This window comes from Galleria mellonella, unplaced genomic scaffold (genome assembly GCF_026898425.1).
Source record: "Galleria mellonella isolate WM207_F2 unplaced genomic scaffold, CSIRO_AGI_GalMel_v1 utg223, whole genome shotgun sequence".
In the NCBI taxonomy this organism is placed as follows: Eukaryota; Metazoa; Arthropoda; class Insecta; order Lepidoptera; family Pyralidae; genus Galleria; species Galleria mellonella.
In genome coordinates, this window is record NW_026442042.1 from 1,975,103 (window position 1) to 2,000,334 (window position 25,232).

The following is a 25,232-nucleotide window of genomic DNA, read 5'->3' on the forward strand; positions in this document are numbered from 1 at the left end:
AAGCAAAATCAATATTAGCCTATATACTTCTCTAACGGGAAAGATTTATGTCCATTAGTGGGGTTTTATAAAATGTTAATGAGTAAAACTTTTCCAATAAGGGTTTAGACCGTAATAAAAATGTCATGTCTCCACTGGGGTTGATCATTGTTATTACTATTAGACAGTTATGGTTTAAATATTTTTTACCTACTTTCAGGCCAGCTGTCATTAGCACATATTATCTCTTGTTTCATCCATTCTCTTAACTCGATTACATTACATGTTTACATCGATTCCAAAGACACTTCACTTCATCCTCAGATAATATACAGTTTATCTTCTAATTATAACTGGTTAGTCTAAATCTCCCATATTGCTTCTATTCTTTCACTTTCGCTTTGTAGTTTGTTCAAATTATTACTTCATTAACTTACTTAATTATAAATTAATTAATGATATTTTTATACTAAATAATGCATTAATGTTGAGACTGGAAATAAAGCATTTAAAAAAGACTTGGCTATCGCTTCGTCCTTTTAATTAACACAAGAGATTTTTTAATTAAAAGAGGCTATAATTACAATCCAGCAAACATTGTATACCGTACTTTTCTTCAATTTACTAAAAAAAAAATATTAACTCGAAATAATAAAGTTCAATTAACATTAAAAAAGTTACATTGTTATTTGTACAACAGGTATAATTAAGCAATTCAATTGAACAGTTCTTTATACAATGATCTACAAATTTTTATTAAACGAAATTAAATTGTGCAACAATAAATTCACACACAATACAGAAAGTTCATGCTCGACCATCATACACAAGGTAGAAGTATAGATGTAAGCCTTGTCTTTAAATTTTTGAAAAATAATGCGCATTCCGCGTTTATATTAATTAGTAGGTACTTAAAACATAATATATTTTATTTTCGTGACGTAAGGATACGCGCAGGCGAAACTGTTGGAAATAGGTACTAGGTAATAAAATAAATTAGGGGTTCCAATTCATGAAACTAGACTGGGTGAATCCTACAAAAGCGAGTTTTCTAATTTCAATACTATTTACTACACTTTGCTAGCGTGCGGGTGAGGGGGTATGGTGCGGGGTGCACTCTGTTGGGTCTCGCAATTACGGGCCCCATAATTACAGGGCTAGCGGCCGCGCGGCGCCCAAACCGACCGCTCCGAACGAATCTCCTGCCGTAATTAAAAACGTTCCAAATTAAATTCGCTCGTGTGTACATCGTCCGACTTATGATATTAACTTTTTAGGGACTTTCTAATTAGTTTTCGTTTTTTAGTATCAACCTATGGGAAATAGGAGCAGGGATCACACCGGTCTAAATTATTCTTCCCAGAAGATTCTTGTGTACTGGTTTTATTTTAATATTCGGAGCTTGATGACTGTTTAATGGATTTTTCTTTTGTGTTAGTATATTTTCTTAGAAATTAACATATTTTTGGGGAGAATATAATTATTAATAGAGTTTGTGTAAAGATTGTCGCTACTCAACACTTTATGGGACCTGGCATGAAAATAGAGATAAATTTTTAATAATGCCTGCATTCATTCACCTAAGTAGTTATTTTTAAAGAAGGAAAATGGGAGAATTGTTATCCCACCTGCCTAATATTAATTTACGTTGATGGAGTACAAGGAAGGGATAGTTGAGGCTTGACCCATCATGACAAATTTATCTCGATTTAATCATGATGATAAAGGTTTTTTTTAATGGATAATAATGGTATGGTAATCTCGCTTGTGTTATCGGTATACACTGGCAGGGCACTAGTGTGAAATGATAGATGAGGATGAAAGCAAGTTAGTCCATCCTGACGAATTGAACTAGAATTAACCACGATGGTTGGATGGAGGGGGGACCACGTGAAGGCCAACCTGACTTATATACCCTATATTGCTAGCAATTGAACTGGTAGTTCGCATTACTGACAATCTTCCCCCCAACTGAGGTATAACTTTTTTAGTTTTGGATGTGAAGAATAATTCAGAATTATTTTTTTCAGGTTAGTATCGACCCCGTGTCCGCGGATCACAAGGACATGAAGATATTAGTAAGTAGTGCTTTTGTTATTAAATATATTTATATATTTGTAACTTTAGTACTAATAACGTAGTCTAAGGTTACAGTCATATACTCGTATTTATATGGTAACTTAATGTTTTCTTTATAAAGAGATAATTCACAAATGTACTTATAGAACCTGAGACTAGTTAGTGTACTATATATTATATAATCTATCATTTATATTAAATGAATATTAAAATTTAACGTATTTTTCCTTTGCATTTTGCAATAGGTATTTAAACAAAAAAAGAAATTCCTGATTCAAAATTTACAACACAAAGTCAAACATGGTATTTAATCAATGTAAATTTAATTAATATTGTTTGCGAATATAAAGTATAAAAAATGCTAAATAACTGTTAAATACATAAGATTAACAGATTGTATTGCTTTTCTTTAGAAAGTTATATTCGTAGGTTATTAAATTTATTAAAATTAGACGATAATATTTTGGATGGTTACATTTTATTTTATAATTTATGCCAATCATTTACATATTTTTCCACAGAGTTTCTTTCTTTATTTTTTTTTTTTTACATTTACGTCATTCAAAGCGTGAAGTAACAAAAGAAAAAAAACACTGAAATTTTTTTTGTATGTAGTGCTGTTAATCTTTGTATTTATCTACATTTATTTAAAATACTTATTAAAACATTTTAAAATAAAATATTTCCTTTTTGTAAATGTTAATTTACATTGTTTTTGTACAAATAAAATCTTGAGAGATGTGGTAATACTTAATGTACCTACTTATATTAAGTATAAAGTTATAAGACATTACAAATTTTAATTATAAACTATTATTTATTATCTAATTTATGCTTAGTACTTATTATTTAGATAGTCATAATATATTCTACTAAATTCATTGAATCGAATTTATTTACAAGTTTTTATTCTGTAGCTTATAACAATATATTCCTTATTCATAGAAAAGTCTACTGCATTTATTTTAGCTTTTTTGTGTTTAGTCTTTTGACTAATTTCTCAATTTGAAAGAAAACACTGTAATAGTTAAAACAGTAATTTATAAAAAGTTTTGTTTTTATGAATAAAAAAGTTGGTCCATGTAAATCATTAGATATACAACTTATTTCCTATAATTCGATCGATGAAACAAGTGAGTTAATATTACATTCTCAGCGCGAAAGGCATATTAAACTCGAGTGAGTAAACGAAATGAATCGTAATATGATTTACGTAAATTTGCTATTTTAACCAACCAGAGTAGTAATTCCAACAATCGCCATACTCTTCATTGTGCACGAACTTAGAAAATTATATCGGAACGAATATCGAATAACGAAATCGGCAATTTATTTTGATTTGTCGTCATCGATTCGATGGACACTACACTGTGAAATGGGCAAATGGGCATTGTGCGAGCGATGAGAGGCGAATAATGCATTCGATACGCGGTTCGCTTGCGCGTGCGCACCGTGATGCCATGTGATGACAGTTAACCGTGCCTAGATACTCATACCGTAATGGACCGAGGAATCTTCAGGCGATTTCGTACAAAGTTTTGGAATTAAGGATTTATTATTATAATATATTCTTCGACTTTGCCTGCGTGAATCATTAGGTATATATATTTTAAGTTAGGATATAGCCTACCCAGTGGATAATCTGTTTCAATAGAATTTATATTAATTAAAATGTTGATCCAATTGACCCAACGATAATGATATGAAAATTCCTTGAATGAGAAAGATTCAAAAATAATATAAACAAATATAGATTAATTGATTTAATGTTTTGATTTCTTACTAATTTTATTATAATTTTATTTAGTAATTCTATGATAATTAAAAAAATAAATTTATTTTAATTTATAACCTATGGTATACCACCGCCAGGCAAAGGTCGTTTATGAATTAAATTAGGTACCTTTACCAAAAACTAATAATGAGTAAGGTTAGGCATTGAGAAAGAGAGAGAACATAAAAGCTAAGATTAGGTTCTTTGGGAGGTATGTATTTATAGAAAAATTATATTTATTAAATCATTTAGACATTTGTTTATATTTATAACAATCGTCGATTGAAGTACAGAGAAAGCGCAATTGAAAGGCACATTGAATAATGGCGGTACACAATATGCATTGAGCGGTGCACTGTGCCGTAGGCTGCTTCCAGCCTGACCGCGTGTGGCCGAATTGTATGAAAATATACGGATATTGCAAGATATATTCTTGCAAAATAGATAATTCATATTGAAAATAATTGCAAGAATATAAACGGTGATCAGATAATTCGTGTTGGAAATAATTATAAAACATCTGATATTTTCGCGTTTCTCTTTAGTCTTAATGTGGACAATTGACAGGTTTTTATTACGGTGATTTATTTATTTGGGCACCTCAATATTTTAACCTTACCATTTTATTTTCAATCCGAATTCTAATCACGACGTAACAGATAAAACGATATGAATTAAAAAGAATAACATAACATTTATGAAATAAATTTTACTATTATACAATAAAAAAAAATACATAGGAATATAATTCATATACTTAATTTATTTTTGGTACCATCATTTTAATTAATTTTATCAACTGCCAAACGTATTAAAAAAGTTCCAAAAGTTTTTAAAAATAGTCAGCTTGGTGCAAGTAGATACTTACTTTTCAATCCTGACACATATAAAATGCAGTTGGGTTACTTCACAATTGCAACCCGAATCGGTAGATAGTAGGGTTGGCAACTCGAAAATTACTTGATTTTTATAAGATTGGATACTTTTTTGTTTATTCATAGATAGGTATTATAATAAATATCGAAGTGCCACTATGAAGTCCATGGTAAATATGTCATTAATATCTACCATTAATATCTATATATATATATTGATAGAGGAACGGTATTACAATTTATTGATAATCTCACAGGCAACGCAATATCAAATCATTTTAAACTATTTTTATTTTATTTAAAAATTTCAAGATGATTATGATGGGCTAGTTTATTTATATCTATAGTAACTTATTATATTGATTTTTTTAATTGCATTGTAGTATAAAACAAATATGACAAAAGATTACTACGTACCAAAGTAAATAGGCCCCATAAAAATGTATCAAATACTATAATTAACAATTCAATAATTAATATAGAAATCAAATATTATCTAACTTCAAGAACTAGTATCAATTATTTACAAATAATTCAGATAATTTAAGAAATGTACAACCCTAATAAAAAGCTGTGAGTAGATATATTCATATAGGTAAGTATGTGAGGAAAACAGTGAATGTAAGCGGAGTCGAAGGGGTGGAAACAGGGGGATAGATGAAAGTACTATCGAACGACTAAAGGTGTGCGGATAATGTAACTGGAAAATGTACAGGACAATAAGATAAGATTCTGGGAAACTTAACTATAATTTCTGATCCACAACACTACAAAATCTAAACATAAGTGATGCGTAATTTTATGGCGTTATTTATTAATTATCAGAAAAAAAAATTTACGACCCACTACTGGGCATAGATCTCCGCCCATAGAAATAGTATATTCTTAGAAAAAAAAAATAGCCTATTATTATTATTATTGCCTATATTGATCAAGAAAGAGTATTGGTATACATACTAATATTGTTTGATTTCTAGCAAGTATATCTTTTTTTAAAATGAGAACGAATGGATTCATAATACAATAATAGGGATTGTGCCTTTGAAGCCCATTTATTAATAGAAATGGGTTCACCTGAACACCCTCCTGAAAATTATCATAAATTTTTGGCGAATACATTTCTATGGGCTAAATAGTTTGACTTTATCCTTATTTGCTATCCCTCACTCGCATATAAGTTAATAGCGGAGGGGAGAGAGGGGTTTTTAGCATCCGAGACTAGTGTCCCCATTGTTATTATACTTTATCAGTCTTAGAACTCATCGACATCTAACCCTCTCCCCCCTACCCTTTGATCATTATGCTTAATTCTCGATGTATTCATCAGTATGGATCAATTGACCTGTTTTTATTCTCATCTATCATTACTTACTGGTGCTCCACCAGCACTTATATCAGTTGCGTGGACAGGGTTTTCATTGTCATCCATTAAAAAACTGAAAGAGTAGGAAAGAGCTACCTCTAAATAGCTACCTCATTTTCATCCATTTAGAAAAGTTTATCATGCAGTAGTATGTGTTTTAATTCTTTACAGTAGACATCTAGAAGGTGAAAAATGATCTATTTTCGATCTAAATTATACATAAGTTAAGTACAGTAGTTATTATATTAAGGTGTAAAACAGTTGCATCGAATGTAACTATTTAATTATTTAATAAATACTCAACCTAAACTTACCAATTATTCTGTAGGTTCTTTGCACAACCAAAACAACTTTATGAAGGCTATAATTGTCGCCTTTTTGTTGCTGTAACTATTGTTTACAATAGGCGGAGTCTAATTTTATTTCAGTATTTCTAATGGATGGGTAGACTGTAATTTCATTAACTTTAGGTTTAGCTGGTTGGCAATTAAAAAATTGTTCAAATATTGACCGAGTAAGATCTATAAACATACAAACAGTAGTTTATTTAGAATAGGTAACACACATTCGTCTTTTTTTATAGCCTTTTGTATAGAGTTGGAAATTTAAGTACAACCGGAAAAATAACCGTAATAAATCTAAATATAATATGAATATATAGGTATCTATGATTAGAATAGAATATTTTGCATCATATAAATTTTATTTTAAGAATTTTTGAATAATATTTTTTTTTATGCACCAACTAATGCGGATATTTTTATTTTTATATAACGTTTGGAGCACAACGAACATATAGCTCACTTAACGATAAGTGATTATCGCAGCCCATAAGCACTCTCAATATTAGAGAAATTGAATGCTTTATTGTAAATGAAAATTTCAGAAAGGAATATGATCTTTTTTTGAAGGTTTCAATGTTGTATTTGTTTTATAGTCTGGTTCAATAAAATTGAAGTGCAAAATACAGAATTGCCATTATTTGTGTTTCAGCTCAGAGTGTGTGAGAAAATAATATTCACAGATATTTCATTTGACTCTCCATGACACACCTTAAAAGAGCAAAGAAACGCAATGCTTCTACGCAATGCTAGTAGGTTTATATAATTATTAGCGATGAAATACCGTCTCACTTTATTGAGAGCACCTAACTTTTCCTCCAATAACCGCAAAACTGGTGGCCGCTGGATATATTAACGTTAACGATACCTCGACTTGGCTTAGTATCAAGGGAAGTGCTCTCAAATTGAGGACATACCTATAACAAATGATGGCTTTTGCGCTAAATACAAAATCACTTGAGAAGAATGGCTAGAAAAATGTTTTTTAAACAAAAGTAGAATTTAAAAGTTCATGAATTTATACGAATACTCCAAATGGCATAAAATAATTAAAAATAAAATATTAAACTTATATCTAGACTATCCAGATGACAGATAGAGCACGTAATCGGCAGTGATACGTTCCGGCGCCTCTAACATCCGCCGATTTCCGCCGGTCATGCGCCCAGCGACATCCATCAATCTTTACATGTAGTCCGCACCTATAGGTATATACCCATGCCTACGAACGATATTCGCAGGTCCTATAGATGTATAGATATATGTGCTGTCTTAAGTAGTAGGTACTTATAAACATCATAGTATCTTCATACTCTAAGATTCACGTCCATAATAGCGGTTACCGCTTTTTCGTCAGCTGCTCCCCTCTATATTAGATTGTCATTTTAAGTTATATTTATAGAGTAGTAAGATTGTTTTCTTAGGAAACAATGAGAGTTATCTAGTTCTTAATTTTATAAAATCTGCAAATAGTAATCTATATTTATAATAAATCTGTAGAGAGGTCAATTTTGTACATGAAATATATTTCCAAAGTAACTATCAGGGGCGATTAGTGATCGATACTGATGCCAAAAATGCAATCAGTAAAATTTTTGTCTGTCTGACTATCTGTCTGTATGTTCGTTATAGAAACAAAAACTACTTGACGGATTTTAACGAAACTTAGTACAATTGTTATTCATACTCCAGGCCAGGTTATAGTATACTTTTCATCTCGTTACAATCAATAGGAGCAGAGTAGTGAAGGGAAATGTGTCTGTTACATCTAAACCACTGAACCATGAGGAAGGACATAGGCTAATTATTTTACGAAAAACTACGAAAATGCAGACGAAGTCGGGGACAACAGCTAGTAGAAAATATAAATACAGTTTGCACTTAGTATTATATTTTCTATCGTAAAAGGTAAATAATTATTGATATAGATTGTATACAGATTGTTTAAACTATACCTAAGTAGGTATGTAGTTTACACAAAACTTTGTCCAAAGAAAATAGATCGAAATATACCTAATAATATAATAGGTATTCAAACTTTTATATGAATTATTAGTCACGTGACTGACTAACGTCACCACGAATGTACATAGATACTTTAATTAATCTGTTTTTCCAATTTATCAAGTAAATGGTGAATACTGATTTCCCTCTGATACCGCCCTATATTCTACCCCTAAAAAATGCTGCCTCTCATGAAAATTTCCTCTTAATTTGATTTCTTCGCACATGCCGCCCTCTCATGCTGTAATTTTACATCTCAGCGTGAATTTCGTGTTCAAATTAAAATGTTTATTGCGTTAAGCGGAGTTCGCACGGTCGTTCGTGAGCGGCCCCGAGCATTTTTATTTCGTTATCCCGACACGCCCACCACTCCCCGTCCCCCGGCCGCTCACACCCCCTCACAATTTCACTATTTTATGAACCCGATGGCTCCCTGTCTAATGTCGCTATAATGCTTCGCGTCTGTCATTTCCGTTAGGAAGTGAGCGCGATGTTACACCTTGGCACAACACTGCAAGGCATAATATCCAATGCCATTAATAGGATTATTTCACTCGTGTTATGCGTGTCATAAAACTATTAGCCGCTTAGGCTATTCTTTAAGGCGACGTTCTCAGCGAAGTTTAGCGGTTCGGGAACACGGGTGCGGAAGGGCGCCATCGTATTTTTTTCACAGGGTGTTTTATACCTTTATGGTGTTTTTATGTTCCATTACGAATTATTTGGTGGTGTTTATAATGTTTTTTTTTGCGGCGAGCATTATATTTCATTATCTTTAACACCTTGTTGGGGAGTTGCCGTTATAAATAAAGCATCGCTGTCTATAATATACCGTCTTACTTACCTATATTTATATTTAGGTGTTTGTAATGACATTAGAATATAAATGTATGATGGGTAATTGCTTATTAGAACCATCTTGATGAGAACAAATAAGTAAATACCTAAATAGTTCCTATCATTGTAGGTCATTACTTGTGACTTGTTAGTTTATTCAAAATTATAGAAGAAAAAAAAGGTGTTTAGAATAGAAAATATTTATTGCCACAAAAACACAATTACAACAGAAAATACAAAAAATAAGTAGATACAATACATAGCACTAAAAAATAAGTGTCTCATATTATTTTTTGATGGGTGAAAATGGTATGGTAACCCTGCCTGCGCTAACGGGATACGCTGGTGGAGCACCAGTGAAGGGTGATAGATGAGAATGAAAACAGGCCAGTTAGCTCAACATGATGAATTTACAGGAATTAACCATGACAGTTTCCAGGAAGAACCGCGAGGAGGTCGACCTGGTTAAGTATATTGCTAGCAATGGGATTCTCCATCTTCATTACTAACAATCCCTTTCCCCCCCAGTGTCTCATATTAGGGAAAAGGAACTGGCTCAGCTGATGCTGTGAGTGTTCCAGTGCAATGTGTAGGTACAGCTGCACAGCGCTGGTTTTCAGTCAGTCCCTCTCTTAACAAAATACCACAAAATGCAAGTGGGTACAACTGCAATTGATTCTTATTGTTTTTTTTTTTTTTTTTTTACAACACAAGGGCAAACGAGCATGCGGCTCACTAAAGGCATTGCAGGTGTGCTGCCGGCCTTTTAAAAAGGAATATGCTCTTTCCTTGAAGGTTATGTTGTCGTATCGGTTCGAAAATACTGCTACACATTTCATGACTATCTGTAGATCTTGAGCAGTTAAAACAATAAGAAGTAACAAAGAATAAACAAACGTGCTGCAAACAAACCTCTGTATTTTTATTGATAAAACTCTTACTTGGAGACTTCAAATACAATTAGTTAGTAAGAAAGTATTTGCTTCATTGACCTCATTGCGAAGGCTACGTAATTTCCTATCGAATTGTCACTAAAATGGTGCTATCTCAGTCTCTTCTTCGCCCCATATTTGATTACGCTAATACTTGTTATTCTAATCTCACAGAAGACGAACTTAATAAACTTAAGCAACTTCAATATGTTTTTATTATATTTATTTTCAATCGTCGAAAATATGATCAAATTTCTGATTTCTGTACTAAGCTCAAGTGGCTTCCCATTCATTTTCGCCAGAATCTTCTCTCTTCTTCATTATATTCTCTGTGATTTTTCAACGCCTCACTATATGAAGGAACGATTTGATTTCCTTCATATCTCTAATAGCGCCAATCTTAGATCGTCTGAGAGCCTCCATTTAAAGACACTAGTACATCGCACTAGATTTTATGACAAGTCGTTCACCGTATTGGCTGTCCGCCAATCTTCTGTGAGCAAAATAAAATCATTGCCGAATTTTAAGTTACAAGTAAAAAATTACTAAAAAAATCATCTCTGTCGTAATATCTAATAGAGTATATTAGCATACTTGTACTAGAGGGAGACTTTGTACAAAAGTTGATTACATGGGTATCTCTGCCCCATTCGTGTTTCTACTGTGAAGCAATTGTGTTTGCATAGCTGTGTTTCGGTTTAAAGGGTGGGATATGGCATGAATTTATAGGGTACAGAGGAATAACATCTGAGTCCTCAGGAATGGCAACGCATGGGCGTATCATGGGCGAAACAGTATACTCTGTTATGTCCATGGTACTGCTCATGTCTATAGGCGACGGTTACCACTTTCCATTAAGCGGGCCATCAGCTTGTTTGCCATTACGTAAGTATATAATAAGTATTTTTTAATTATTATATGTAAACATATTTTTATTTATATTGTTTATACTGCGTTTAAATTTATCTTTAGCCCTTTTTTCTCCCTTTTTTAGTTTTATTGTACCTATTTCTGTTAGGCCTTGACTTGACACAATTTTAATTAGTCCTCTCCATCTTAAGGTTGTCTGGAAGGGATCACTATTTAACAATAAAGCCGTCTATTGTTGCCTCTTAATCTTGCTTTTATGTAATTAAATTTATGTAATTTTTGTACATTTTACTAATCTGTATTCTTCTTTGAAGGGGACAATAGTATTCATTCATTCATACAAACTTAATCTAATTTTGGCAGTTAATTACAGTACCTAATCCAAATCTATTGGAGAGATAGGTCTTGTTAGTTATGGGGTCTAACAGTCCTATTGGTAGCAATACACCCTATCAGGGTGACCTCCACGCGGTTCCCCCTGGAAATCATCGTGGTTAACTCATGTGGAATTCGTCACAATGGGCTAACTGATCTGCTTTCCTGATCTGCTCCTCAACTATCACGACTCATTGGAGCACCGTCAGCATATACCAACAGCGTAAACGGGGTTAACATTTCATTCTTACTCATTAAATAAGGAACCTATACATATTTTTCTATCTATTAATAAATAAGTGGGTAGATAAAAAATATTATTTTACCTATTTATAAAGATAATTATTAAGATACCTACTTAAAAAAAGCAAGTTTTAAATCAATTTAATATTATTCATTATTTAAGCGATCCGCCGGCCACGTATGTTTTTTTTTATAAATGTCCATGTTATTCGTTAAAGAATTTTTAAAATCGAAAATAATGTACCTATTCTTAAGTTTATTCATTGTAAATTAAAAATCAAATCTTTTCTCTATATAATATATATTTAGAGATTCTTTAATTCAGAGTGACTCTACCTTAGGAAAAGTCACAGTATCTGTAATAATAGTAGGTATATAGATACATTTTACTTCCACACATATTCTTTCTGAAAGTGAAATAAAAACATACGTTAATGAAAGAAGAACAATACCAGCAAAAGTGCGCGAACTAAGCAACAATTCGAAACGAAGTTTATGCAAATCGAGGGAGCCGAAATAAAATGGAGTCTCTTAGAAGCGCGTGCGATCGATACGCCCGCTCGGCGACCTTGCGGGCGGGACGCGGCGTGGGCGGGGCGCCGTAAGAGGCTGGGATTGGCGCGCCCCGCCCACTCCCGCGGGCCCCGCGTGCTCACAGCTCGCTCACCCGCGAGCCGCACGCGCCACACGGCCCCACGGCCCCACTGACACAACAAAACGTCAGGCATGTGGACACCCCGCCGCGGCCGCGCTGCTAGTGATGCGCTCTAGTCGCGTTTTGTTTTTCGAACGATTTTAATTGTTTTCTAACGCGATGTTCAGTGTTTGTTATTAGTGGACAATGATAACCGATATGTACGCGCCGCTGCCCGCGGTGCCGTCCAACAAGGCCATTGTAAGTTTATTCATTTTATACGAATACATAATCAGCTTCCTATTTAGATACATATGAACACTTTAGATTTTAAACCTGCATAAGGTTTTGTGAATTAGATGAATCAATCATCTACAAGATATTTGAAACGTTTTAGAACATTACCTATATGGGTTAAGTTTTAGGCTACCTACCATACCTCTACCTATAAGTATATCTAGACCTACTGTTGTTTTAGGCTTTATTTTGTCAATTCCATATTTATTTCACATTTAACAGCAATGGCACTGTCAGTGATGCGCTCTATTAATCGGGTTTTGTTTTCGAATGAATTTAATTTTTTTCTGTTGCTATGATCAGCGTTTGTTTTTAGTGGACAATGAAAACCGATTAGTGGGTATGTATGATTCTATTCAACAAGGCTGTTGTATTTTTTTTTTTATATAAAATACACCTAGCTAGTTTCCTGATATAAGAAACTTTAAACAATTAAACTTATCTATCTATGGTTTTATGATTACGATTTATAATAACACAAGTACCTATTAGTTAAGACTTATTTTAGACATACAGTTATGTAAATATTCTGGTAAAATCTTATTTTATTATTGTGTCTATTAAAATGTACTGGTTAATTAGGTGTACCTAGTAGGTACCATTTACCTATCTAGGCATCTTACCACCGAACACAGGTCGGTAGGTATCTAATAACAAACTTAGAGACATACTAGGACCTACCTAACTTCTTTATGTGGCTTAACTCTAATTTGATTACTAATTTCTTTTGTTTTTAATTTAATTTTTCTTCGATTCTTAATTCGCCTGTGTTTTTGCTATAGATAGCTATTGCGAAATATGTCTGTCAATTCTAAACTGATTTTAAGGATTCCTTTAATCGGTATATAAGTTTATCATTTCACATTAATTTTGTTATAATGTTTGTTTTTTGTTGCAGTTAATTATTTTAAATTTGAATAGGCAGCAACTTTAGTTTTATGTTAAAAAAATCAGATATAGATTGTCTATATTAACATGGCACGGCTCTAACTTTTTATTTAAATGTATTAATCATATACAAACGTGGCGCTCTGCTTGGGTTTGTAAGAAAATGTCTTCAGTAGCGGTCTAGCCAGAGAGTATTATATTTCTTGGTCGAAGCCTTGTAAACATTTTTAATCAAATGTATTTCATTCTTTATATTTTGGAAGAGCATACAATGTTATTGTAGATAATCTATAGATAGGTACGTATTGAGCTAATTTAGGTATCTAATATTACGCCTAACATAAATCTTTGATAAGTATCTATAGACGTATTTCTGTATGATTATTTATAGTGTATATATATCTATGCTTGAAAATTGACATGAATATTTTTAATTTTTTTCAAAGAACTGGTATCAAATAGGTACCAAATATGCCATCTAAAATCTACAGAACAAAGTATACGGAAATATAACATAGGCCCATTATTTATCGAGTAGCACTATCTTAAGGTTGACTGATAGAGAATACCTATAACATTAAATCCATATTTTGTATCACATCTTATTAATCAATAAAATTTAAATAAATAAATTATTATAAAAAGTAACATCATAGTTCAGCAACAACATTCAATCACATAGATACAACCCAATCGACGTCGATGAACAATTGAATACCGTTCGATTTCCGTGTCCCGCGGAACGTTTGCTGCGATTCATCTTCCTGCTCCATACACTGTCATCGAGCGTAAATTTGAGAATTGTGAACAAATTGAAAATAGAATGATCCATCCTTATTTGATTTGTTGTTAGGCTACTTACACACTGGGACCATCGTGTGATAATGAGAAATCTCTCTCTCTCTCTTTCTTGCAGGTCATATAGGCTCCAATGTATAATATCATTCTTCTCGATATTAGATTACTTTTGACTAAGCTTATCTATGACTGGGTATTATTGTCGCTCTAACTGTACTGTTTTCCTCTTCTTTTACATATTCTTCTTGTTTGGGGGTTTTCTTTTTAATGGGTAGGTAATAATGAAATTGTAATCCCGCCCGCGTTATCCGTATAAGCTGGCGAGGCACCAGTGAGGGATGATAGGTGACGATGTAAGCAAGTTAATTAGCCCATCGTGACGAATTCTACTAGAATTAACCACAATGGTTTCTAAGGGGAACCGAGTGGAGCTCGACATGATAGAGTGTATTGTTAGCAATGGGACAGTTAGACCGCATTACTAACAATTCCTTTCCCCCAAAACTTGTTTTGGGGTTGGCCCGTTAGTACTTATAAGTATTACAAAGAGAGAGGTACCTACTGATAGGCACACAAACAAAAACTATAAAATTGTAAAAGCCCTATTTTTTCATAGGGAGTTAAAAATTGTGAATAAATATTAAAATGTTTGTATTTTTAAATAGTTTTATATGTATCTATATAAACCTAATAGGTATAAAGATAGTAGAATATTATCTAGTTTATGTATTCTATATTTTAATAGATTAGATAGACAAATAAAAATAAACCAAGTCACAATCAATATAAAACCACTACACAATTATCAAGATTCACTTACGAGAAATGGCGAAGTGTGCCCTAAGCCTTAGGTTACGATACTTCGGAAGAGAACAATAAGGTATTGTTCCACGGTATCAATTCAAACTGCATGATCTTTTTTTACACACAACATACTTATAGATAATGTTATTTAGTAATTTTAATATCGAACAATAGATACGTACAACATATTACTGAATATTGATGATATTGATCTCTTATTTTGAACGTGAGCTTGTGACTCCAAGAAACATTGTATTAATGTACTCATAGATGTAAGTAGATACCTATCTAATAATATTGGAGTTTTTCCTCTTCTTTTAATTTTATGACATCGACGTTAAAAAGCCTTGTATAGATAGTCAATGATTTAAAAGAAGCAACCTTTTCATAATTTACTTAGACAAGTGGCAAGCGAATTTATCGATCATCGATAGCAAATGCATGAGATAGAATGAGATAGGATATTTCATTCCAACTCATGGAAGTGGGAAGCGAATATATCGATGGAATTGTTATTGCTAGCAAGATCGCGAGATAGAATGAAATAGCATGGTTTGGATCTTCATAGTTTATCCACTTTGGGTTTGCCAAAAGAGAACTCTTTTAGAGTTAAGTTCCTCTTTGTACATTAGATTAACTCTGTCATATTTTTATGTATGATTAGTGTGTACAATAAAGTATTAAATAAATATATGAAATATAATTAATAGATTTATTTGCCACTTATCTAGGAAGCCTGTTTAGATTAGTCGTGGCTTATATCAATTACTGCGATTCGACTGGTAATGATGAGATAGAGTTTTCGTTGTTTATAATTATTATTTGCTGTTCAATGTCTACTGCTAAACATAGACCATAGATAAAATTTTTCTTTACTTCTTTTTCTTTTTAATGCTTCTATTGTGAAAGGAGAATCATTCTCTACTAATCTAAGACTGCTCATAATTAACATAGTAGGTGCCTACAATGTTTGTTGTATTTAGATTAAATGTTATATTTCTTACGGCAGTAGAGTTTAATTTTTTGTTTTCTTTTTATGGCTTTAACATTAAATAGATAATCATTCTCTGCCATTTTAGACTAGATATCATTTCACTTAAAAGTTAACTTAGTAACATACTTTCCTACTAGACTGTTAGAGAATTCTAAATAGGTATCTATTGGTTGCTGCCCTTAGATATAGATTTGATTGTTGCGTTTTATTTCCAATGCAATGAGGTTTGTTATAATAATTAAAGTTAATTGTTAATTAATTGTTAAGTGATAAGTTAAATGACAGAACTTAACATTAGGACAACTTAGTTTTTTATGGATGACAATGGAATGGTAGCCCCGCTCGCACTAACGGGATACGCTGACGAATAAGCGATGATAGGTGAGAATGAAAAGAGGTTAGTTAACCCATCGTGAAAAGTATATATATATATATATATATATATATATATATATATATATATATATATATATATATATATATATATATATATATATATATATATATTATGTGTTCCATATATTAATTTGTCGTTCGCAAATTCGCATAATGTTAACAGTATCTACTCATATGCCATTATTCACCAAAGGTTTAGATAAAGGTTTAATATGCCATTATTTCAACTAGCTTTAACTCCACTCTGTGCCAATGCAACCTAAACCACAACTCTCTTAAAAATTCATATATCACACAGCTTTCCAATATCAGTGTGAACAGACATTCTTTTCACCCTATACGTGTGTCAATCACGAGGACAACACTTCAATACATCGAAAGCATTATGCGTGTCTAATAGATTTTTTCCGACCGCCCATTCAAGTGCCCAGCGTGAGTCGACCTGAATGACTATTGTGCCTTGCGTCCACCGACAAACTTTTATGTGTAACATCCCTAAATGGCTGCAGTGAGGATTAAGGTGCTTTGTCACGGGACGAAATGGACAAATTTGACAATACGGGACATATAACAACACCGGCGAAATGGTATTAGCCTAATACCCACAATAGGCTCTCGAGATATGTCACTTTTGATAGCTATTTTTGCAAGAATTTACACGGAGGATTAAACACTTTAGAAGGTTCGGCCACTTATGGGTGGATTTGTTTGGTTTAAAATGCTCTTGACGTGAAACTAGATTAAATAGTTTTTTTTTAACTGATTTTTAAAAGAAGGTTTTCAATTTGGTAGTACTTTTTTATGTTTGTTACCTCGTTACTCTGTAAATTGTAAATCTATTTAGAAAATTATATTTTATCTGAAAGGTATATCCTTTACACATTGGTTGCTTAAAAATTTTATCAAAATTGGATCAATAGTAAACTACTGACACAATTTTGATAAAATTCTAATTATTAATAATTCTCTATACATAGAAATCATTTAAATAATTACACCAATAATAAATAAAATACCTATTTCTAAATTTTCATACTTATCATAATTTATACTTACTAGATATTACCTTTATAGTAATAGGTAGGTAACTGTATCTATCAGGTACTGATGACAATTGAAGTTGTATACGGGATTCGAGCTGTATCAGTGCAGTTTAGTTACTTCTTTTATAATACTTAGCCACATGAACATGATTTTAATTTGTTTGCATTTTGTATTTTTGGAATATACTTAAGCATATTAACTTCTGTTCTATTAACACTTGTATTTGTAAATATATTAAACCACATTGCAAATACTTCTGACTAGTTCTCGAATAAAAGCCATGAGCGTATTATTATTATTCATCCAGATACGTCTACGAGAAATTGATATTTATTTATGAACAAGTACGAGGCAATAAATTATTGAGTCTTCTCTGTTAACACAAAATTCTCTGTTACAAAAAGTATTGTAATTAAAATATTTGTCACATGAACCAATTAGAAAAATAAAATCTGTCGGCAGCGACAGCAGCCGCCATAATTCTTTTTTATCACTCGGTACAGTCGTGTTTAACCCGTTCATTGACAAAAGGTATTTAAATGAAGCTGTCGGGAAGCGATATTTACTGCGTACGCGCAACGAAATTCTTGTCAACCATTAAACGATGTGCAAGTTGCCTGTGACACATTTTTTGACTTAATTTTAATATGAGTTCTTAAGTAAGTATATATTTGCTGTTATATTGCAATAATTTTATAGTATTTTTATTTAGATTTTTTAATACCCATAGATATTTAAATTTTAAGAAGGCCGTTTTTAATTCAGTATGCAATTGTATTTATTAAATATTTTTTACATTTAGTTTAGAAACGTTGTGTAAATACCTGTATTTGTAGTGTAAATATTTGTATTTGATATAATTAAATAGGTAAATAGGTTTCATCCATGATATAAAAAAAAAGAAAATATATGTATTGTCATTAAGGTACAAATACAACATAATAAACCTAATTTCTTGCTTAATACTTACAAAAAAACGACTTGTTCTACTTCTAATTAAAAGTACTTATATTATATTTAAAATTTAAGTAGGAACCTCATTACTCATTACGCATCTATAGTTAGGTACTTAATAAATTACTTATTTAGAAGTGAGCTTTTGTGAGTGTTCGTTAAAGTTATTTATGCGGTCATCCATCAACGCATTGGTGTCTCGCGACAAATTTAACAATGCTCTTCGTCCAGTCGTCGCTTCTCGGCATGCGGCTCGTTTTAACACAAAAACGTAATTAATGGTGTGCAAATCTGTCAGTGAACGTGTTACCTTAAATTTATTTGTGTCGCAGGTCGAAATGCTTCAGGGATATTTTGTTCTTTTGTTCTGTATTGACATTTTAAGGTTCATTTAAAATTAATCGGATGAACAATTGTAAAATTGTTTAAAAAGCACTTGTACTACTTTTTTTTTTATTGTAATTTACAAAGGATGTTTATTATAGTGGTCCAGCTGTGAAGGATGTTGTGAAAGCTTTAATAAAAAAACCTATAATCTCGGAGTCTTATATACCTATCTGGACAGATAGCATGAATTTTTCATACCATGATAATGGAAGAAAATATGCTATTTTCAATTTTTTTTCTTTTTAATACATCAAATTACTTTAGTCTGTTTTAATAGAACTTAATGAACTAAGTTTTGCTATAAATAGTAGGTACACGAGCAAAATCATGGATTAAAGGTAATTTTTAACAAGTACCAACATTATGTGACCATTGTTTTTTAATCCTAGAACTATTTATTGTTATTAAAAGTAATTGTTGTTAGTATAATATACCTAATAATATAATAATTATTACTCAAGTGTGTATGTAATTTGTTTCAAGTGTAAATATGAAAATTATCGTTTACCAGTTAATACGTTGCCAGCTCTAGTTCTCCCTGTACTTTAAGCATACACATATCGTAATAATATACAGCTTGTATTACTTTTTGTTGTCTGCTATTTATAATTAATAGGGTTCTATAGACATTGTAGTAAAACATTTGTAGGTATCTGTTATGTTTAGTGGTGCTAATGATATTGATTAAAATTATTCTAGAAATTGTCTATATATTAAATTGTTATTAAAGGTCCTATAAGAGATACTCTGAGCATTGTATAGAACTAAATATATGCCGAAATGCTCTATCTAACTATGTAATATGATTGTTTTTTCTTTTTTTTTTTACTCTTTATGATATTTTTAAATCTGCCTGTTTAATGTAATTAAGATTTGGTTACATAAACCGAAAAATATGACAAGTGATTTCTCATGTAAAGCTTGATATACATTCTTAGTATATCCACAGATAGAAATAAATATTAATTTGAACAATCCTCCCCAATAGAGTGCCACAAAGAACGGTGACAGTGACTTCCTAAAATGCAGTCGTCGCTCCATCTAGTGGAAGCCATCCTACACTGCGTTTTCCCTAACGGGGTCGCCACTCACGAACTTTTCTTCCCCATCGGTTGTCGGTTCTTCGAGCTATGTGACCAGCCCATTGCCACTTCAGCTTACTCATCCTTCGGGCTATATCAGTTTCACTAGTTCTTTTATCGATATCCTCGTTTCGGATTCTGTCACGCAAAGAAACTCCGAGCATAGCCCTTTCCATAGCTCGCTCAGTAATTTGAAGCTTTTGCATACGGGCGACTGTGTAGGACCAATTTGAACAATGTTGTATTTAAATGTAAATGATGTAGGTAATTAAAGATTGTACTCCTAAAAGAAACCGACTTTAATTGTGACAAAACCAGTTATTTTGATTTAAAAACTAAATTACTAAACCGATTTTGATAAAACTTTAATGGAACCAATCTGTAAGTATATTCCTTCAGATAAAAAATGATTTTACTAAATCGATTTAGAGCTGACGGAATTATTAGGCAACAAACATAAAAAATACAACCAAATTGAAAAATTACTTTTTTTTTAAGTCGGTTGAAAATAATTATGATGACTAATATGAATGGGCATTAAGATTATTTATGCGTGAAATATATGTTTAATATCATTTTAGATGTTAATAGAATATTAAAAAAAAAACATGGTATCTATGACCAGACCAGGTTTACCAGAGGGAGACTTTGTACAAAAGTCGATTGCTTGGGTACCTCTGTCCCACTCGTGTTTCAACCGTGAAGCAGTTGTGTTTGCATGGCTGTGTTTCGGTTTGAAGGGTGGGATATGGCGTGAATTTACTGGGTACAGAGGAATGACACCTGAGTCCTCAGGAATGGCAACGCATGGGCGAAACAATATACTCTGTTATGTCCATGGTACTGCTCATGTCTATAGGCGACGGTTACCACTTTCCATCTGGTGGGCCGTCAGCTTGTTTGCCATTTTAAGTTGTATAAAAAAAAATGAACAATGGTAGCAACAAATATGTATTTTTATATTATATTTATAAACCTGTAGGCGTGAATAACCTCATGAACCAGTATTTATCTAGACATACATACACACAGTCACCACAGTCACCGCAATATTATCCGTCACACGGTCCACAGATCGACCAATTATATGGCCAATTTTTTTTTAGCTTTGCATTCAAAGCACATCCTAGCAAAAACCATTTTACTGCGATATCCAGCACCACAATTCTAAAATGGTTTCCTCTCGCGACCACAAAACGGTCTTTTAATACAGCGTGTTACCAATGTTAATTTGAAACCGTTACTAAGAGTGGATAATTATTAGATGTTGCGTGTTTTGCTCGACGACGTGTTTTGAATACGAGAAGCCTATTTATACAGTGGTTCTCGATACTGAAATGAACTGAGAGAAATCGTTGCATGAGTTTATGCATAGTTATAATATTGCAGATGTCTTAGTTTTTTTACTTTAAAAATTGTTAGTAGTAGTTACCATAATTGCAACTCGTTTGTTAATATTATTATTATTATAAAAATAAACTAAGTGGTAGATATTATCTGGAACTTTCATCTTGTTGCCACGATTTATACCATAACTATGTCACAATAACGTTTATCAATCTATGAGTACTTATCTAGCAATAAATATGTCGAATATTTTGAAGTCTTAACTAACAAAAATACATACAGGAATAGACAATAATAGATTAATTTTATAAAAAAAATAATAAGTAGGTACAAAGATATTATTATCAATGTATTTAAATTAATTTATCTTCTATACCCCATAACTATAGCGAACTCTATCAACCTCGATGGTTATGTCCAAATAACCTTGCTTATCAACTCCTTTGTTGTTACCGCCAGTTAATACAAACTCCTGTCGGCATCATCATCAAGCATCTATCGAGCTCTAAAAATCACCAATTTACTAGTCATTAATGTCATCAGAATCTTTCTAATCGGCTCCTGGAATATCTAGATATAATTGTTCGATAAGATAGATCTTATTGAGAGGACAAAGAGGTCGTTACTGCTTGACGATAGAGTGAAGTCGATGATGGCAGGGATTTTGCAACTCATTGCATTAGCCGACCGTGGCTGGCCGGCTTGTTAGTGTGGAGAGCGAAGCGCGAGCGGCTCGCCACGTAATGAAGTCGAGATGCAAGTCACGGGGGCAGAGGCGCCGCCGCCGTCCGTCAGCGCCGTCATCGCGCGCCCTGTCAATATGTGATGGCCCGACAACGGAGAAGGTTATTTTCGAAGACACCGCACCACTAATTAATGCCTTAGACGAAAAGTTTCAAGAAGCGGTAACTCTTTTGTTCCATTGTCAACTTGAGCACGTTAATTGTTCGCACATAGTGGTCGAATGGGTGCTGAGTGTTTTCGAAATAATGGTAGCAAAACTAGATACATCTTAAGGGTTAGACATCTGTTTTTTAAATTCACGCTCCCTGATTATTTGTTATCTACACACATCGATTAGGTATTCATTGAAAAGGCTATTGTATATCTCCAGATATTTATCGTTTCGTATGTAAATCTACCAAAATTATTTTTTGTCAATAGCTACATCATATCATTTCCAACGTAAACTTCAAAGTTTTAGTAGTTTCGGTTGTCATTTTTATATTACTACCAGCTGACTCGGTAAACGTTGTTTTACCATATACATTATTTCTAGAATTATACATGCAAATATATCGTACTACAATTATTATATTCGATTGTCATCTTGCAAAACTATTGCGGCATATAAAAATTGCGATTAAACAGGGGTTGATCGTAAAAGCGTGAAAATTTTAATTTGTATGTATTTTTCAATGCTAAATCAAAATAAAATAAAAATAAAAAAAATTATCAAAAAAAAAATTTAAAAAAATATTCAGAAGTGGGTCACCCCTATCATTGAGTGGTATGAAAAATAGATGTTGGCCGATTCTCAGACCTACCCAATATACACACAAAATTTCATAAAAATCGGTATAGCCGTTTCGGAGGAGTTTGGTAACAAACACCGTGACACGAGAATTTTATATATTAGATTATTGGGAAATTTGATAGAAATATACTAAAAAGACGTGGATACTTTCTTCCTTGCTTTCCTTATAAGTAACAGAGGCTTATGTTCAGCAGTGGACAGTTAAAGGCTGATATGATGATGATTAATATAGAAATGACTGTATGCCCAGGTGAATCTACCATCCACAGACTAGGTAGGTATTTATGTTTTACTTTTAACACAGATTATACGCACCTAATGTTTGATGTGCTGACATCTAAAGTTCACATTGACTAGCCTTTCATTTTTTGCCTAAATTTTACTATTGTCGGAACATTTTTTAACAATAGGTTATTTCAGTGACTATTAAACTTTAAAGCAAAATATACTCAATATGTTTGTGTTATAGTTTAGTTTCTGATAAAGAAAGTTAAAAACCACGTGATGACAAAGTAAAAATGACACTATCGTAGATTAATGTTAACTCTCTCTTGTGTCTGTCGCAGAGCGGTGTGTGGGCAACAATTAATTTAACACTTAACTAGACGTACAAAAGGAGATAGGTATTTGTGGTGACTCCCTGGTGGGCACCCTGTCGAGCTTCTCCGCCCCCCGTAGCGAGCTAGCGCCCCGACATGATAACACCATAGTGTAAGATATACAAACAGTGGTCCAATGATTTAGCCACGCTCCGAACGATTACACTACCATTTAGGACAAGTAGATATATGTAGATATGCACGTTGTACAACTGGAAAGAAAGAGTTTTTTAAACTGTAATAGCACCATTCATGTTGTGGCTTGTGGACCGCATCTGACTCGCTTATCACATCACCGTAACAACGAATTGTTTAGCTTTCATCTAACAGTGACTGTCACTTCTTCGCTTCGAATATACCTTAATGACTAATAAAATATAATAAAAATATAAAATCATGAAGCAACCAGCACAGACCCGTCAGTCCCAGTATGTTAATTGACAATAATCGTTAGTTAAGGTTGTTGTTCTTGATAACAATGTCTTATATTCTACGTTTGTTGGCACAGGCATGTACGACTTATATTTATTAAATTAATTGCGTTTGCACTGATCATATAAAGTTTATTATACCTACTTATATTTATAGGATAGTTGAATAAGTTTCCTTTTGGATGGTGTTAAGGATGGGATATGGCAATAAAATTGTAGGATATAGAGGCATAATATAAAGGTTTATAGAGACGACGGTAACCACTTTCTTTCAGGTAGGCCGACAGATTATTTTCCATTCTAAGATGAATAAAAAAGTTATATCTGTTGTATTTTTTTCAATCAATTAAAATAAAATATGTTAGTCTCTCCTGTACCTATTGATTTATGCATGCAGATTGCCAATAAGTGAGAGATGAGAATAAAGTCAAGTCAGTTATTTTATCGTAACTAATTCATCAGAAACTAGCCACAATAATATCAAGTGGGGACTTAAACTAACAGTACATATAATGTTCTGCCAGTTTACCTATATTATACTATACAATATCCTAATATTATTAGCAACAGAGATTCGTCGTGTGGTCCCGAAATAGAATGGGCCATCCCTTCCTTTCTTGTGGGTATCGTAAGATTAAGAGAACGTAATGGTCGAGAAGTGAAAAGCACTGTCCCTCTTAAAGCATGACCAACGCCTAACTGCGGTTACTAATCTACCTGACAAGCATGGCAACTACTGGCAAAACACCAAAGGGAGAGGCATACGTTCAGTAGTAAACCCTTAACGGTTGATATTATGATGATGATAATTAGCAACAGGTACATACTAATAGCCCCATTGCCGGCCATATTGCTAGTAATGAGGCCTCTAGACTTTTTATTCTCAAACTGTAGTACTTATTGTGTCAGAATGCTTACGTATATGTGACGGCACAATAAGACATACATATATAAATATTTATTTGGACAGAAGAGCTGTACAAACAAATTTTTAGGTACCGGCAATATAAACTTCATAACATAATCATTGTTAGAAGGACAGATCATAAATCTCAATGCATTACGACCAGTAAAGCCAGTGCACGCGTCCCATTACATATATTATAGAAACTATCGGAAATTGCAACTATTATCAACGGCATCCGGCTTTTAAGTGTAAATTTTCCGTTTGCAATTTGTCGCCCTGTACCTACGGGTCAGGCCGCGCTCCTTGTATTGTAGTGGCCATTAAACGCACTCGCGCTTGACTTTCTATAAAGTGAAATCTTACATTCATACAATGTAGGTTTTAAGAAAATCACTACTGACTTAGCAGTCTTGGAAACAAAGATGTATCTAGAAAATGTAAGGAAAAAATATTAACAATTA

At 32.7% G+C, this 25,232-nt stretch overlaps 1 protein-coding gene across 4 annotated transcripts in view; it reads left to right on the forward strand.

Annotated features, from left to right (window-relative positions):
• LOC113517488 (transcription factor Sp9) overlaps window positions 1-25,232 on the forward strand; it is a 99,554-nt gene that overhangs the window by 54,149 nt on the left and 20,173 nt on the right. The window contains exon 2 of one of the 4 annotated variants that reach the window (XM_026902165.3): window positions 2,010-2,057. The exons of 2 other annotated variants lie outside the window; for them this stretch is intronic. In XM_026902165.3, coding sequence (XP_026757966.1) covers window positions 2,010-2,057 — 48 coding nt within the window. Of the gene's footprint in view, window positions 1-2,009; window positions 2,058-12,359; window positions 12,568-25,232 lie in introns of those variants that run through there. One more of the 4 variants, XM_026902166.3, reaches the window with a different exon arrangement.